Raw genomic sequence first — 17,025 nt, 5'->3', positions numbered from 1 at the left:
TTCAGTGTTTTCGATCGATTGTTTTACTTAGTAAGGATACTAGTTTGCGGGAATTGCATCGGAAGTAAATTATTGTGCAAGCTAATTTCCCTCGGTTTTGAAGTGATATTATTTCGCAAGGGAAACTTAAAATAACAATCTTCTACTGGAATTCTATTATTTGAATTATATTCTTGAAAATTTGAATGTTCAATTTTCAATGTTCAATGTTCAATGTTCAATGTTCAATGTTCAATGTTCAATGTTCAATGTTCAATGTTCAATGCTCAATGTTCAATGCTCAATGCTCAATGTTCAATTTTCAATTTTCAATTTTCAATTTTCAATTTTCAATTTTCAATTTTCAATTTTCAATTTTCAATTTTCAATTTTCAATTTTCAATTTTCGATTTTCAATTTCCAACTTCTAATTTTCAATGTCTAATTTCTAATTTACAATTTACAATTTACAATTTACAATTTACAATTTTCAATCTTCAACATCCAATGTTCCAGCTTCTAATTTTCAATCTTTAATTTCTAATTTCCAATTTCCAATGTTCCAATCTCGAACGTTTCAACTCCCAATCTTCAATTTTCAATTTCCAACCTCTAATTCCTAATTTCTAATAAATTCGAAGAAAAATTATACTTACGGAGATAGGGAGGGGGCTCTTCTCGCAGATGTTCGTGTGCACACCGATAACAGCCTTAGCCGCGGCAGGTCTGAAGGGATAACGCACGGCTTCCTGATAAGCGTCGGTTAATTTCATGGTGCCCAGCTCAACGTCCAATTTCTGGCGCAAGTACTGAAGAGAATTGGTGATGCTCTCCTGCGTTATATCCATATCCAAAATTGCTTTTTCCGTCTCCTGGAATCGATTATTTTCCTTCGTGAGTCACGCGAAAATCATTAACACTAACTACTAGACCGGTCAAATGACTGATTTCTTCTTTTTGCAATTATTAGGAAGCTAACAAATATTTCTCTGAGAAATTATTAAAGAAAATCGTTTAGCACTACGCAAATTGAATTGCAAATCAGTTTAAGTCCGAACAGATGCACTCTTAGAGTTTCTATAGCGAAATTTTCAAAAGTCAATTGAACTGCTCGGTAGTTTTAGTGTTAAGCTAATCTATAACTGGACGGTTCAAAGATTTCCTGAAACTCGATCGCGTAAACATCAGCATCACGTTCCTCTACGTTCACTGTTCCGCCTGTCGTTTGCGTACTAATTAACATAATTAACGAACTATTTTTCTTCCGCGTCAAGATCAGTCAAATCTTTAATTTGTTTTCCTCGCGTGATTCATCGATGATAGTTGGCTAAATGACTTCACGTTTCCAATTGACGTTAAACTAACTAAATCAATCATTCATTTTAAAGATATACGTTCTTTTCATTCTATCAGAAAAATGTATCGATGTTAATAATTAAAATTAAGATACCTTCTTTCATCCTTCATGATGAAATATAATTTGCAAGACATGAAATAGAAGTGATTAGAACGCATTAAACTGAAACCGAACAACGTTGGCTTCTAGAAATTTGTCGAAACAAGTAGAAGATACTCGAAAATATTTTCTCTGAAGTTCTCTTCTCTTTAGCGGAAATTTTGTTAACACGTTCGGGGACAGTGCAAATTTGAATAAGTCGCGAAAATAGGAAAAATGCAAATGCCGTACTCCAAGGGTTAAAATGCACGATAATTATAAAAAGTTAAGGCTATATAGAATTAAATTCATTCATATATATAAATATTTATATTAATATTATAATATGTTATATACATATTTATTTCATTAAAAATATTTAGTACATAATAACAAATTAATATTAAATTGCCCGAACCCTGAAATTGAGGAAATTAAAAAATATAAAATTCGTATCACAATAAATATAAATGCTATAACATTCGCGTCCGCGAACGTGTTAATTTCTTCATTTCGCACATAAATTCTCTTAATTCAGTTACACGAAACAGCTTTGAAGTGAAAGCCCTGTTTTCACGTTTAATTCCAGAAAAATCTGTTGCGTTCCGAAGGAAAGGGAATTGCTGGAAGAGAGAGGATGGTTCAAGGGTGAATTATATAATTCGTAATCAACATCCATTTACAATTAGCGCGTGCGTAAATTGATATAGAAAAACGTTAATGTCAGCGATTTAAATGATCGTTTCAGCGAGACGAAGATTCATTGCTTTTAATAATAGAATCTGACTCAATGTTTGCGTGCTTCTTTGGGTGAAATAAATTTTTTCCTTGGCTAGAGGAAAAAGAGGAGGAGTTAATGAAATTGTGAGTCACAATGACAGTGAAAAGCAAAACTGTGGCAAACAGTAATTTAAATCTTGGTGCAATTGAAAGGATCGCGTAAACATACGTTCATTAGTTGTCGGAATACGAATCAGCACTTATGTTATCGGACAAACGTTCTTAGCAAACGAAATGTTTAAAGGGAAATGTTTAATCTAGTGTAATCGTTGATTAAAGAAACTTGTCTGGAGCTGTATTTTTTTTTCATTTTCATTCTTTTCAAGTGGCGTATTTATTTTTTAATTCATTGCTTTGGTTTCGTGTGGATTGGCAGGAAGATATTAATGTGAAGAGTTTTTTGCTTATTATATTGATGCACTCAATATATTGACATTCAAATGATAGCTTTGCTCGAATTTTGATCAATTTAAATTTTGTTGTTATTTAATTTTGATCAATTCAAATTTGATTACTCTTTAAGTTTTGCTTGTTTCTAATTTTGATGAATTCAAATTTTATTATTTGAATGTTAATAACTTCAAATTTCGTTGTTACTTAAATGTTAATAACTTCAAATTTTATTATCACTAGAATGTTAATAAATTCAAATTTCCCATTATCTGACTGTTAAGAAATTCAAATTTTCCTATTATCCGACAACCAATAAATTCAACTTGCCTTAATCTTCGAATTAGAATAAATGAAGAATGCCAGGTAAACGACAGCGAATGGAACACTTGTCTCGACCGTCTCAATGCCATGAGAAATGTCGGGAAAACAGACGAACGAGGAAGCAGATTTTATTGAACGTTTCACGGTTTCCCAGGCGCAGAACTGCCCCAGTTATGAAATGTAGTAAACGGAATTACCTCGAAACTGACGGTTGGCGTCTTCTCGTAGAACTTCATGTTCTTCACTTCGCCGTTGATGTTGGTGTCCCCGTTCAGCGTGTAGTGTTGCGGCCATTTCATCTTATCGGCGAACCCAATGAGTCCAACGCGCACATCCCTAAGTGGATATGAACGTTATGTACAGTTACGATCGAACGAAACAGCCGTTTCAATGACTAACAAGTTCAATTTTTTTTATTAACCCTTTGACTGCTGAAGGCGTATATATATATGCTCTCAAAAGTCCATCAATATATACGAAAGGCGTAAATATACGCCCTCGCATATCCATCGATATGTACGAAAGGCGTAAATTTACGCTTTCTGCATTTTTTTTTACTTTATGTTAACACATTGCGTACTGGTAACGAGAAATCTCGGTTTTATATAAAGACACTCAGTTATGCAACTTCGCTAATTATCACAGCATTGAAAAAAATATAAAATTTTTCAATTTTCTTCTTTATATTCAATTATCATCTATTATTATTGAAAGAATAATGTACGAATTACGTTAAGTAAATTAAAGTTGCTTAAAAAGTTACTTGAATCGAAAAAAATGGATATTTTAATTTATTTGCAATTATTATTAAGAATATAGCAATTTTCATTTCATTTACAAAATAGTCATGGTAACTCTACTTGTTAACTTCAAATCGATCACTTACAAATTAGCCACAGTAATTGTACTCATTAAGTTTGAATTACGTCGACGTTAGTATTTTTAAAACAGGCGTTTAAATTGGTAAATTCATATTTTATCGGGCACTTGTTTAAATTTTATGAACATTGCACAGCCAACGATGCAGTATCAGTTTTCATGGAGTTGAACGCGATTTCTGGTTAATTATCATGATATATTCAATGAAATTCAAATCGACGACAGGGAGACTGAGCCTCCGTTCGAATATTTGCAGTTTATATGAGTAGATTTATTCTAATTACTTCGAAATAGTTGTGAATATTCGAAATTCCTTGTAATTTATTATATTTTCAACGAGAAATGAGACACTCACGTCATTCCTTGCTGCTTCAATTCGTCCCTGAGCTCGGTTATCAAAGGTGTGACCATATCCTTGATGATCTTCTCGTTCGGCTGCACTTGTTCGACTACAATGACAATGTCGGCCTCTTTCTTGGGAATCTTCACGCTGAAGGCGTCACCGATGTCCACGGTCGCTGCACCAGCTTTGCAGTTCCCTGAAATCGGAGACAGAAATATTGCATTGGCACTCCTTGTGAGCAACTAGAACGAATTACAGGGCGAATTAGTTAAATTAATTAGACGATGGATCAGTCGTATCGAGTATTTTCATTAATGCAATTTAAATATATATATATATAATATATATAATAACATATATATATATATATATATATATATATATATATATATATATAATTAATTACTCATTTAAATATTATATATATTTAATCACGAATTATTCACTAAAATATTATAGATACATCTAATTATTAATTATTAACTTATTCACTCGAATTCTATAACATTAAAATCTACAAACCACATTGTCACGAATTTAATTCCATAGCCTCAATTTTTCGAAACTATTATGCATTTAACCCTCGGACTACGGCATGTGCATTGTTCCCTATGTTCACAACTCATTAAAATTTTTACTGCGAACGTGTTAAACATAACGTAAAAGTTCTGATACCAAATATCTAGTCATTTCATTTCTCAATGATTCATGTCCTATATTTTTCCTATGAAAGCACAAATGCATCAAAAACCTTCGAGATTCGCCCGACAATCGACGCATCAATGATCCCTCAAATCGTTCTGCTTCCCATTTGCCATGATTCCATGGTGAACTTTGTCGTACTAGGAGGCAATCTCTCCAAATTTGTAATAGGAAATTCGGTTCGAGCGCCTGGCGCGACACGGGGCTGTTTTCTTTGAGAAGTGCTTAGAGCACGTGGCCCGATGGTGAACTATAAATTAAGTGTCCCATCGCTGGCGAAAGCGGAGCTGCACTTGGACACAGCCCAACCATCGCGTAGAATAGATCTTGTATTTTAACCCTTTCGCGACGGGTGCCGTGTATATACGGCAGTCACTTGGCGCATCACAGCGGCTGACGCCGTGTATATACGGCAGCCACGTTTTGATAGCGAAGAAGTAAAGTAGCGAAGAATGGTCAGTCGCACTGTTGCGAAAAGTAGCGAAGAATGGTACAGGTGCGCCGTCGCGAAAGGGTTAAACCGTGTCTCAATAAACGTACTCTTTATCTTCCTATAGCAATGTTGTAAGACCAACTCATCGACAACAGCAACATCTCATCACCCCATAAACACATAGAATCATCCGGCAACAAACATCCTAATCACACTATTCAAGTGCCTACTCATCTAGTCTCCTGTACCTACTGACTCGCCCTGTCCTCTGCACTCTGCCCTTACTCTAGGCTTTGTATTTCCATTATTCACCCCCTGACTATATACATATATAAAGACCCATCTTGCCACATGGAGAACAACATTACTTGTACTTGCGTGCGGAACTGATCGTCACATAATAAAGTCTCCGAGTTTATCTTAAAAGTGTTGTTATAATTCTCTCAACCCGGAATTCAACAGCAATTTTACTGTTTCTGCCCACTGTACCCCTGATGCAAACCTTAAAATTACAACAAACTTCAAAGAAGGACGGAACTCACCGCAAGCTGCCGGTATTGTGGTACTTAAGAGGCCAGCCTCGTAACAGGTATAGTGGTAAGCCGTCGCGATCAAGCAAGCTCCTCCAGCCGTGTTAGCGGCGACTGCGTGGTCGCAGGCGTCACGATACGAACTCGGGTTGACATAGTTGAAGCAGGACCTGTAATCACATTTCATACACCCGTTACGAAAAGTTGAAACGCCAGCCCCGCTCTTATCCCCATCTGCGACCAGTGGTTACGGTGAAATTCCTCTTTAAAGTCCCGGCCGGGAGGACGTTCCGGAACATAAAAAGATGAAGTCGCGTCCCGCTCGCCGTATTTTCCTTTGCGGCAGTAAATGCAACGTAAAACGACGCAATAAATGCAGCGAGAGAGGTAAAGTAACGAATAACAGATGAGTAGAGGAAATGATAAGATGTCGCGTTTGTAGATCATTTATTAGTATTATGTAGATAGACGTTATATTAGCATTAGAATGAGGAAATATTAGAGCGCATTCGAATAAAGAAGATTAACCCTTTGCACTGTAATTAGTTGTCTGGTTTCTTCTTCTTAGTTAGTCCCATTTCCCATTTCATTGCACTCAGAAGTGCAAAGTGTCAGTTTCTTACTAGAAATATTTAACATTGTTTCACGAGACAAAGACGATATTCTTTGAAGCTAACACGAACAGAAATCACAGATACATTAAAATTTCGAAACGTTCGCAAGTAGGTGATAAAGAAATTGTATTTATTTCATTTAACTCTTTGTACTCGGAAGTTTCCCACTAGAAACGTTTAACATTTTTTGACGAGGCGAAGACGATATTCTTTGAAACTAACTCAAAGGGAAATCGAATTACCGGTATTAAATCACCGGTGACCCCCAAGCAAATCGAATTACTATAATTCACTCAATTAAACGATGATTGTTCGCAAACATTTCTATATTATAAATAATGCTACCCATTGCGGTGACATTCAGTTTGATGAACGTACAATGATAATAATCCAATTCAGTCAAATGATTTAATATTGTATTTTTTCCATTTTGTGTATTTTGCTCTATGAAATCGTGCGGCGTTCAACGTGTTAATTAACAGAAAAACCGGAAACTATGTCCTAATCTCTTGCTGTTCGAGTAATTAAATCATTTGTCTGCGACTTAGTCTTCCAAATATGAACATTTCATCTCGTCGAAATGTCGACGTTCGTCCGCAAAGGGTGAATATTATTTCATCTTGCAGAATGTTAAATATATATTTCTCTTTTTGCAATTTTTAATTAGACACGATCATAATTTAATGATAACTTACTTGAGGGGAGAGCTCTGGCTAGCGAAGTAGTCTGTACAAACTGGAGCACGGTCTTTATGATGGACAGCAGTTGCAGCGGGACAGTCATCCTTCAGCTTGTATGCGTTTCCAAAGTCAGATGCACTGTCGGTAATCTGAGGAAAGAGTGATTTTTAAAAGAAACGATCATTTCACTGGCAAAGAAATAATTCATTTTTAATCCAAAAAGTTTTGAACGTTATCTTAACCCTTTACACTTGAGAATATTTTTCGCAACAAATATTCCTTATTTTCTGATGAAATGTGTCAATGGTATTTTTTACAATTAATATAAAGAAATACCTTGCATAAATTAAATGACGAAATTATTTTATTTCGATGTTCTATGTGTTGGTAGATTATAGAAAATTTAATATCGAATTTTAAATTTTATAATTTTATTGGGTTAAATCAAATTCAATGACTAACAAGTTCAATTTGTTTGATTAAGCCTTTGACTGCTAAAGGCGTATATATATATATATATATATACGTTCTCAAAAGTCTATCAATATATACGAAAGGCGTAAATATACGCCCTCGCATATCCATTCTTTAATCGTTTCTTAACACTAGAACTATCGTACCAGTTAAAATCACTGGTTTCGATTTTTTTGTTTAGTAGTTATTGATATTTTCGAAGCATTGAATATTCGAAATGATTTTGAAAATAAATAGTTTCATTTCAGTACTATAATGAGTGTCTAAAGAAACTGAAAATAATCTATTGTTACAATTTTTATAGGAATTGCATATTAATCGTATTAAATGCTCGGAAGTTCTAGTGTTAAAGACGAAAAGTAAACGTTATGCTCATCGTTTAAGGAACTTCTTGAAAGATTATTTCTCGCGTTACACTCAAGTTCGACATTCAGAAGTCGTCATGTGTCAGAAACATCGTGTCTAAAAAGAAGAAAACGGGCCTCGTGGTCACGCGACCCGTTACGTACTTGTCTTCAAAAAATAATGGACTATCTGCCGAATAACCGAAAAAGAACGGCACGGTCACGGTTGAATAATGGAACGGAATCTTCGGTGGGAATTTATAAACAGAATCTATGTTCATTCCGAAACGCGTGAAACTGAAAACGCAACATCTAAGTGACAAAACTTTCTCTGTGGAAACGATAATGCACAAAATATAAAATCAATTTCGTTACATTCTCTGCTTATTCGAAAGAGAAATAAACGATTAAAAACGGTAATAAATAAATTCGCTGAAGCGTACTCTAAAATACGAGTGGAAATGAAAATCTTCATAATTGTACGCTGTTACAATCTGTATCGAACAAACACGAATCATTCGATTGAACCATGGTAGCTCTAGCGTTGATGAAACATTGCAACCGTCAAGATCGTTACCGAAATAAATAGCGGGGTAGCCAGCGCGTTAATCTATTTATCCCTCTGACAATCAATTTCACGAAAGCTCGGGGTGGACCCCAGGGGCCAATTAGCGGGGAAAGAAAGAACCGAATAGAGAACGTGGCTCGCCCGGTGAAAGATCGTTCAAGATACTCGCCGTACGCACGTGAGCCTTGAGTTTCCCGTTTCCAGGAACGCTCTCGGTTTCCGTGTCACAGTGGAAAACCGACCGGAAAGTTTGCGTTCGTGTCTGCGTTGGAACTAGTAGTTTTGCCCGGCTATACGAGATACGTGGGTAACCAGATATATGAGGTACAATGTGCTACTGACATGATCTCAGCAGGATTTTGGCTGAAAAGTGAAGAGGTACAAAGGGAGACGTGCATTCGCGGTTTGATAGTAATGCCGGAATTAGTTTCGGTATATCTTTGTTACTGGCCGAACCGTGAACTGAGGTGGACTGTATGGCTGAATCCCTTTGAGTCTCAAAACTTTTGAGCCACAGACAATTATCATGTCAGTAACGCACTGTACCTTGGTACCTGAATGTATGAAGTGCCTGGTTACTCAGTCATATGAGATATCTGGGTACTTGCATTTGTGGAACATTTGAGTATCGGGGCACATGGGATACCTTGGTACCTGAATATATGAAATGCCTGGGTACTCGGTCATATGAGATACCTAGGTACTTGGTCATACGAGATATCTGGGTACCTTAATATATGGAATATTTGAGTATCCGGGCGTATGAAACACCTAGGTACCCACATATATGAGAGACCTACGTACACAACCATATGAAGTACCTAGGTATTCGACTATATGAAATATCTGAATAGTAAAGCAACAGTAGAGCAAAATTATTCGGGCATCCCATAATATAGGCGAGCAGAGAAAATTCCTTAGGTATTTCATCAGATAGCCAAGTACCTGAGTACTCGGGTACCCGAGTATTTGATAAACTCCTATAACTGGTTACTAAGGGTATCACCATCCGACTTTCCAAGTATTCAACTACTACTCGAGGTACCCGAGCATCTTACAGATAACTCAGGTACCCGGCTACTTGACAAGTCACAGTTTTAGTCCACGTACCTTTCCAGAGGGCAGAGTGAAGTCGTCGTAGGGCTCGTTGTTGCCGTCGCCGAAGAGACCGCGCAGTTTGGCCAGGTAGAAACCGGAAACGTGGACGGCGCAGATCATCGGCTTCTCATCGGAACACGAGATACGCGCTCCGTAATCGGATTTCACGCTGGCGAACGGCGGGACCAAGTAAGCGTGCAGGTTCTTCGTGCTCGCCGGGAAATCGGCAGGTTTGTTGTTCACCAGAATCTAGGGTTGTAATTAATATTATGCTCAGTGTATAGTAGACGAAGTTTGATTAATTCATTCACAGTGGATCAGTTAAATCGACAATCATCCAATTTGCTTGTACAGTTGATTACATAACTATCAGTTAACCCTTAAAATGCTGAGTGGGGTCCCATAGGGAGACCAGAAAGTATTTTATCTTAATAATTTTGTAAGTGATTTTTTGTAATTTCTCAGATTTTATGTATTTTCTCTTTTCTCATCGTCAAGTATTGCGGATGATTTGTCTATTCTAAAAACATTACAGTTATTTTGCTTTAGCTATAAACATACTGGGGTCTCCAGGAGACAAATCATCCACAATACTTGACGAAAAAAGAGAAAACACATACAATATGAAAAATTACAAAAAACTACTTACAAAATTATTAAGGGCAAGTACTTTCTCGGCTCCCTATAGGACTCCACTCAGCATTTTAACACGTTGAATGCCCCGGAAATTTCGATCATATTTTGCTTATGAGCTGTATTGATTTTTTAAATAAAATATTAAGTTATATTCAAGTTTTCTTTTAATTTTATATATTTTGGTATCGTTTCTTGATGTTTTCGGTGCTTTGTAAGGTATACAGCTATTCTTGATCATGTGTCCCTTAAAGATATTTTGTTACAAAAATTAACCACATGTGGTACACGTGTGGTACACATAGTACACTAAACGTGTTAAGGGTTAATCGAATTAGTAATTCAATGATATTATTAAATTAATGAATAATATATAATGTATAATGTATCGTGTAGTTTCGAGATTAATTAATCGATAATGCAGTCGAGTTAGTAAGGTATACTCACATTTCCGTTGTTCTTGAGGGTGATGCTCTCCTTGGGCTCGGTGATGGTAACGCTGATCAGGTTGCCTTCGTTGAAGTTAGCCACGATCGAGAAGTTGCCGTCTTGCATGTCCTGGGCAAGGATGTAGGTGCAGGTGCCAGGCATGGTCATGTGGCGGCCGTCGAACGTAAAGAAGTGTCCTCCGTCGGTGACGATACCCACTTTGCTGAACGGCGGGACCAGGTCGCTCAGGTGACGCGTTGGCCTGGAACATCATGAGCCTCTTTTTCGGTTCTGTTTCAATACTAAAGCTAGTGAATCAGTTAACACTAAAACTACCAGTAGCGTCAAAATCACCCATTCCAGATTCCCCCTTTTGCAATTATTAAATAGAAATTATTCTATCCTATGTTTCTCTGAGAAATTATTCAAAAATTGTAAATCAATTGAAGTCTGAACAGATGTGCTCTTCGAGTTTCTATAGAGAAATTTGAAAAAGTCAATTCAACTGCTCGGTAGTTCTAGTGTTAAAATGACCCAGTTTGAATTCTTTCTTTCGTAATCGCAAAACTTATTATTGTGTGCGGCAGAAAATTGGCTGTTCTCATTTTGCCGCGGCAAGGTTCACACAAAGGCTCGGATTGTTTAACACGTACACATCGGTGTGTACCATCGGTGTACCAATGGTGGCTGACATTTTCACATTAGACGACGTGTACCATCAAATGGTAGACTTAAATTATTAATAGTACTACTCTACTAATAGACTTAATTCTATTAGTAGAAGTAAATTATATTTTTATAATTTAATTCTACTAATATAGTAATTCTACTAATATAGTATAGTATACTAATAATTTAATTCTACTAATATAGTAATTCTACCAATATTGTATAGTATACTAATAATTTAATTCTGCTAATATAGTAATTCTACCAATATAGTATACTATACTAATAATTTAATTCTACTAATATAGTAATTCTACTAATATAGCATAATATACTAATAATTTAATTCTACTAATACTTATATTTGGCGAATCACTGTGCCAAATGCTTTGGTAATCAGGAAACATTGCCATATAGTTGAAAAGTAATTGACTTATCGATTTCAGTATTTTCAACTTTGAGAATTCAGCCGCCAGATGGGAAAGAGTGTAAATTGTGAACGCGTTAAACGGAAAGTAAGTCTGTTACCTGTATGTATAGTACAGGTCCAAAAGCGTTGGCAGTTCTCCGTTGCGCAACAGATTCATAGCGGAAACGCGTAAAGTGAAGATGCCCGGGAGCTTAGAGAGAAGGCTGAGGTCAAGGAGTGATGGGATTCGGACAGAACCGCCGACTGGGACGTCGCCCCATGTAACCTGCTTCTGCACCGCGGAGATGACGGATCGGATCGCGGGTACCGCGAGCGAGTAAAGTTTCTTCAGCTCGGCCGTCGTGTCGACCTAAAATTTAGTTTAGTTATTATTTCTCGTTCGTTGAATTTCAACGAATAGAAAATAAAATGCCTCGAAGAAATACGCAGACTCAATACAACAGAATACATTAGACACCTACTTCAACGAAAGTCGCTGTTAATTATAAGAATTAACTTAATTTAATTAATTACATCTTTATATACGAATCCGGGATTGACGAGATCGACTAATTTGCGAGACAAGTTAACATTCCATTTCGAAACTAATAAAAGAAGCGATTAGCATTTAAGCATTAAGCTATTTAACTACAATTAGAAGCAAACAAATTCATTAGTCTTCATGTACCAATTAACCCCTTATTCTATGATTTACTTTCACGTGTGATATAACGTTGTCAGTAATTTATTAAAGAAAGAGGAAAATTCTATATATATTCTATATCCACGTTTGCTCTGCAATATGATAATTAATAACGGAAGAATAATATTTCATTTGAATTCAACAGAATCGATTAATATTTATGTTAAATTCCATTCGAAATCTTCACGAATCTCACAAGTTATAAAACAAAGGGTTAACAGTCCTACTAGCACAACCAAGAATATTTATATATTTATTCATTCATTCATTTAATCATTATTATTTATTTTATATAATATTAATATTTATGTTTGTTAACCCTTTGCACTCGAGAGGTGACTCTCAGTCACCGCTTGATTTGATTTGCAAAATTATAAAGTCTTATATATAATATCAAGCTTTGTACGATGCATCAATATATGGAATATTGAAATAAAATAACTTTCCTTCTCAATTTATACATGTTTCCTCATTAATTAGTTTCAAGGAACATCGTCTGTATCTCATCGAAGAATATCGAATATTTCTAGTGAAAAACTTTCGAGAGCAAAGGGTTAAATTCCATTCGAAATCTTCACGAATCTCATCCGTTACAAAACAAAGGGTTAACAGTCCTATTATCACACCCAAGAATATCCATTCTATTTATTCTATTATTCCTCGGAAACTAAATATTCCCATAAATACATCAATACATACCTTTTCTTGTTTCAAAAGCTTGCCGAAGTACTCGCAGGTGGCTTCGACGAGTAGCCGGACCTCCATAGTAGGCGCGGAGTTCTTCAAAAGGTTGCAAATTTCCTTGACGGTACCCAGAAGGTATTCTGGGACTTCCCAGTTCTTCAACTGTTCGTACCTCTCCTTCGCCATATCGTAAATCGACAAAGCCTTCAACTGATTGGACAGCATGGACGTGAATTCATCGATGTCGCCTTTCAATTTTTCCAGGATCTTCGTGACGGTCTTGGACAGGTCCTGCGTCAAGCTGCTGATAACGCTCATCACATCCTGCAGCTCCTTTTGGTACGAGTTTATCAGATCGAGGAGCGCCTCCAGGCACGCCTTGCCGAGTTTAGCGAGCGCTTCCAGGATCTCCATGAACTGTTCGAATATCTTCTGGTAATAAGTCTGCAGGACCGGGTAAACCGACTTCCACTCCTCCTTCAAGTTGTTCAGCATGTCGTTCAGTCGTTTCTGCAGCTGTTGCAAGCTCTCCGCGAGACTCTTCATGGCCTTGTGGATAACGGAGGCGATGCCGCCGAAATAATGTTTCCTTCGGGAACAGAGGATATAATGTATAGAAAATAATTCATTCTAGATATTCGATGTTTAGTTTATTATTTAGATATTATTTATTATTATTATTTGGATATTCAATATTTTAAGGTGGAGTGGGGTGAGTGCATAAACGGGGTAACTACACAAAGTTAACCCTTTGCGGACGAAGATTCTTTGAAATATACAAAACTTTCAGCAGACGAAGCAAAATTGTATATCAATTGCTTAAATAATAGAAAAACCAGGAAATACGTGCTGATCTCTTGCTGTTTGAATAATTAAATAGTTGGCGACTTAGTCTTCGAAACATCAACATTTCATTTCGCCGAAATGTCGACATTCGTCCGTAAAGGGTTATATTAACTAACCATCCTAACCATGTAGATGTCGCCCAATTAATGAAGGGAATCCCCTATTTATGCCAACCAGTTCGAAGGTACCGCATGTAAAGAGCACGTCTACTTACGAAATACATTATATACTACGAAGCAACGTATTTGAATGCGGTAAAAAGTATTTTATAGCAAACGTATCAATAGTTATACTCTTGCCTCGTAGCATATGATATAAGACTTCAAATCGGTTTTAATGCCCCATTTTCGGGGAAACTGCACAGTTGTTGGATTTTTTACAATTTTCTTAAAAAATTAAAACATACAAGTGAAATTGGCGTTTTTGTCAATGTTAATTAAAGCGTATTAACTCAAGTATTCGTTGATTTCAGTAAGTGTCAAAGTATTATAAAACGAATTAAAGATATATGGGTTGAAAGTCAAACTTAATAAAAACTGGGGTGCACTTAGCCCACTCCACCTTATAGGTATTCAATGATTCTAGAGAATTCATGTTTATCGTTGAACGCGAGGATTATTCTTTCAGAGGAACTGCGAGAGAATTTTGGAAAAAGGATATAAGACGAGAATAGAATAATTGACTTCGCGTCTCTTGTTAACACTAGAACTAGCACTTGAACCGTCTTTTTAAAGTGTCTAAAATGTAGTAATACCTAAACTGAAATATAACTCAATTGAAATCTTAAATTCACGCTTTTAGATTTTATAGACTTATATTTCAGTTTGGGTACTACTTAATTCGTTTCTTTAGTCATTTGTCAAACAGGTATTCGTACCTTTTCAGTCAGTATTGCATTGTGTACTTTTTAATCGAAAGAATTTCAATTATTTTAATCTTGACTTGAACTCTTCGAGTGTTGTTATTAGCATCATTTATTATTATATTATTGTCTTAAGTATAGCGTTCTAATTGAAAAAATTTCTATTATTTTCATCACAAAGGAATCAAGAAATGGGTCATTTTGACCTATTTAGTAATTCTAGTGTTAACGATTTATCTAACACGAGGGAGATCATTGAATGTAATCTGTTTCTTAAAATTCTCATTCTTTCGAAGAAATTGATTTGTTATATTCGGTTTTATTAACACTAAACCTACCGAGCAGTTACACTGACTTTCTGAAATCCCTTTATAGAAACTTCAAGAGTGCATCTATCGAGACTTTGATTGATTTCTAATTCAGTTTGCGCATTGCCAATTATTATTTCTTTAATAATTTCTCAGAGAAACATCTGTTATCTTTTTAATAATTGCTAAATGAAGAAATCGGGAATGACTCATTTTGATCCGTCTGGTAGTTTTAGTGTTAAAGTGTCTTTTGAAGGAGCATTTGAAGTCGTGATACTTACAGAGTAGCCTCGATCGCTTTGACAGTTTCATCAGCGCTGATCTCTTGCTCGAGTTTCTTCAGCTCGCCCTGATAGTAATCCAACAGTGGCTGCAAGTTTGGCTGTGCTTTCTTCAAGTGTTGCGTAAGGTCACCGGTTTCTTCTGTCAAATGTTTCATCGCGCGCTCGCCGACTTCGGAGCTCTTCTTCTTGAGCTCGCTGGCCCTTTTCTCTTCATCTTTCTGAAATATTCGGAATCGATGCTCAGTGCCATCGGGATTCGCACGAAAATCCTCAACGTCGTAGTCAGTTCGCGAATTTCACCGTTTGAGTGGTAGAGGTTTTTAAGAAAACACGCTCGGAAAAAGCCGATCAACGCGATAGCGCTTGTTTTAATCTATGTTAACACATTGCGTTCCGGCTAATTATCAGAAAATTAAATTGTGAGGATTTCCAGTGAGATCAACTTATATCACTATCTATAAAAGAAACTTAGGTATCATATTGTTATGTAATATATTTTAAATGGACAATTAGTTCTAATCAAATTTAATATTTCCTTAAATGCTGTGGTAATTATCAAAGTTATATAGCTACGAGTCTTTATATAAAAACGAAATTTCTCGTTACCAGTACGCAATGTGTTAATACTATTATATATATATATAAAAGTAGCAATGCGACATACACGCGTCTAAAAAGTTGAGCACGTTTCGTCAGATTGCGAGTGCGCCGTCAGTTGTATCGTTCAAATGCGCTGGGCTTTTTCGACATCAAATCTGAAGAGCGTAAGATCGACACCTGGGACTCAAACGGTTAATGTCGTAACAACACGATGGAAACACTCAGAATTCAAGCTTCGTTCAACTTTCTTCGGTGTTCCTTTTATTTTCCTTTATTCTGAAGTATTGGGTTGCCTGGAAAGTTCGTGCCCATTTTTGGTAGAAAAAACTACAGATGAAGATCAGATTAAAACATTGATCGAGAATAACCCACGCTATACGACACACCCAACAGCACGACAACGCTTGTGTTAATCTATGTTAACCGTTTGAGTGCCAATTAGATTAGATTAGTTAAACAGTTAACTGTGTTTCACGAGTATACAAAAGCTTGACATGATATTTTACTCAAAACAACGAATATCTATATTAAATAGCAAAAATACGTTGCCTCGCAAGCAGTAAGTTCGTAAAGCCATCGAGTCTAAGTAGACCTTAAATTCGTTTAGGCAAACTTTGAAATAGTCAAAATGTTTCTTCTGACCCTACATAACCTTGAAGGTCACTCTGCAATATACGAATGAATTCGTAGGCACACGCTTTTATATGATATAAAAAAATATACAGCATTGCATTTATAAAAATGAAGGTCACCTTCATATCTAATAAAATAGTATAAACACAAAAAGATTGCATACGCCATTGTGTTGCGTATAAAAAACAGCATTAGTTTTTCCTCTTTCTCTTTTCTAATATTTACTATTCACAAGAAAAACGCTGGCTAGTACCATAATGATGTGAACACCCTATATATCCTTCACATTAGCCAGTTAAGTGTGTTTGACGAATATACACATCATCGCAAAGCTTGACATACTAATCTTTCATGAATTCTTTATTTTTTCACATAAACATGTAATTCTTCTC

General features: G+C 36.0%; 1 protein-coding gene across 1 annotated transcript in view; it reads right to left on the bottom strand.

Moving 5' to 3' along the window:
• The window catches only part of apolpp (retinoid- and fatty-acid binding glycoprotein apolipophorin), a 61,658-nt gene that overhangs the window by 4,733 nt on the left and 39,900 nt on the right, over positions 1-17,025 (bottom strand). Inside the window, exons 14-23 of the mRNA XM_031986029.2 lie at positions 15,398-15,618; positions 13,116-13,689; positions 11,833-12,083; positions 10,654-10,897; positions 9,586-9,822; positions 7,105-7,238; positions 5,808-5,965; positions 4,143-4,326; positions 3,106-3,244; positions 636-851 (exon numbers count right to left, since the gene is read on the bottom strand). Coding sequence (XP_031841889.1) covers positions 636-851; positions 3,106-3,244; positions 4,143-4,326; positions 5,808-5,965; positions 7,105-7,238; positions 9,586-9,822; positions 10,654-10,897; positions 11,833-12,083; positions 13,116-13,689; positions 15,398-15,618 — 2,358 coding nt within the window. The remainder of the gene's footprint in view (positions 1-635; positions 852-3,105; positions 3,245-4,142; positions 4,327-5,807; positions 5,966-7,104; positions 7,239-9,585; positions 9,823-10,653; positions 10,898-11,832; positions 12,084-13,115; positions 13,690-15,397; positions 15,619-17,025) is intronic.

Source organism: Nomia melanderi, chromosome 1 (assembly GCF_051020985.1).
Source record: "Nomia melanderi isolate GNS246 chromosome 1, iyNomMela1, whole genome shotgun sequence".
Taxonomy (NCBI): Eukaryota; Metazoa; Arthropoda; class Insecta; order Hymenoptera; family Halictidae; genus Nomia; species Nomia melanderi.
Note: the sequence above shows the minus strand (reverse complement) of the source record. Positions and strands in the feature narration are given on the sequence as shown.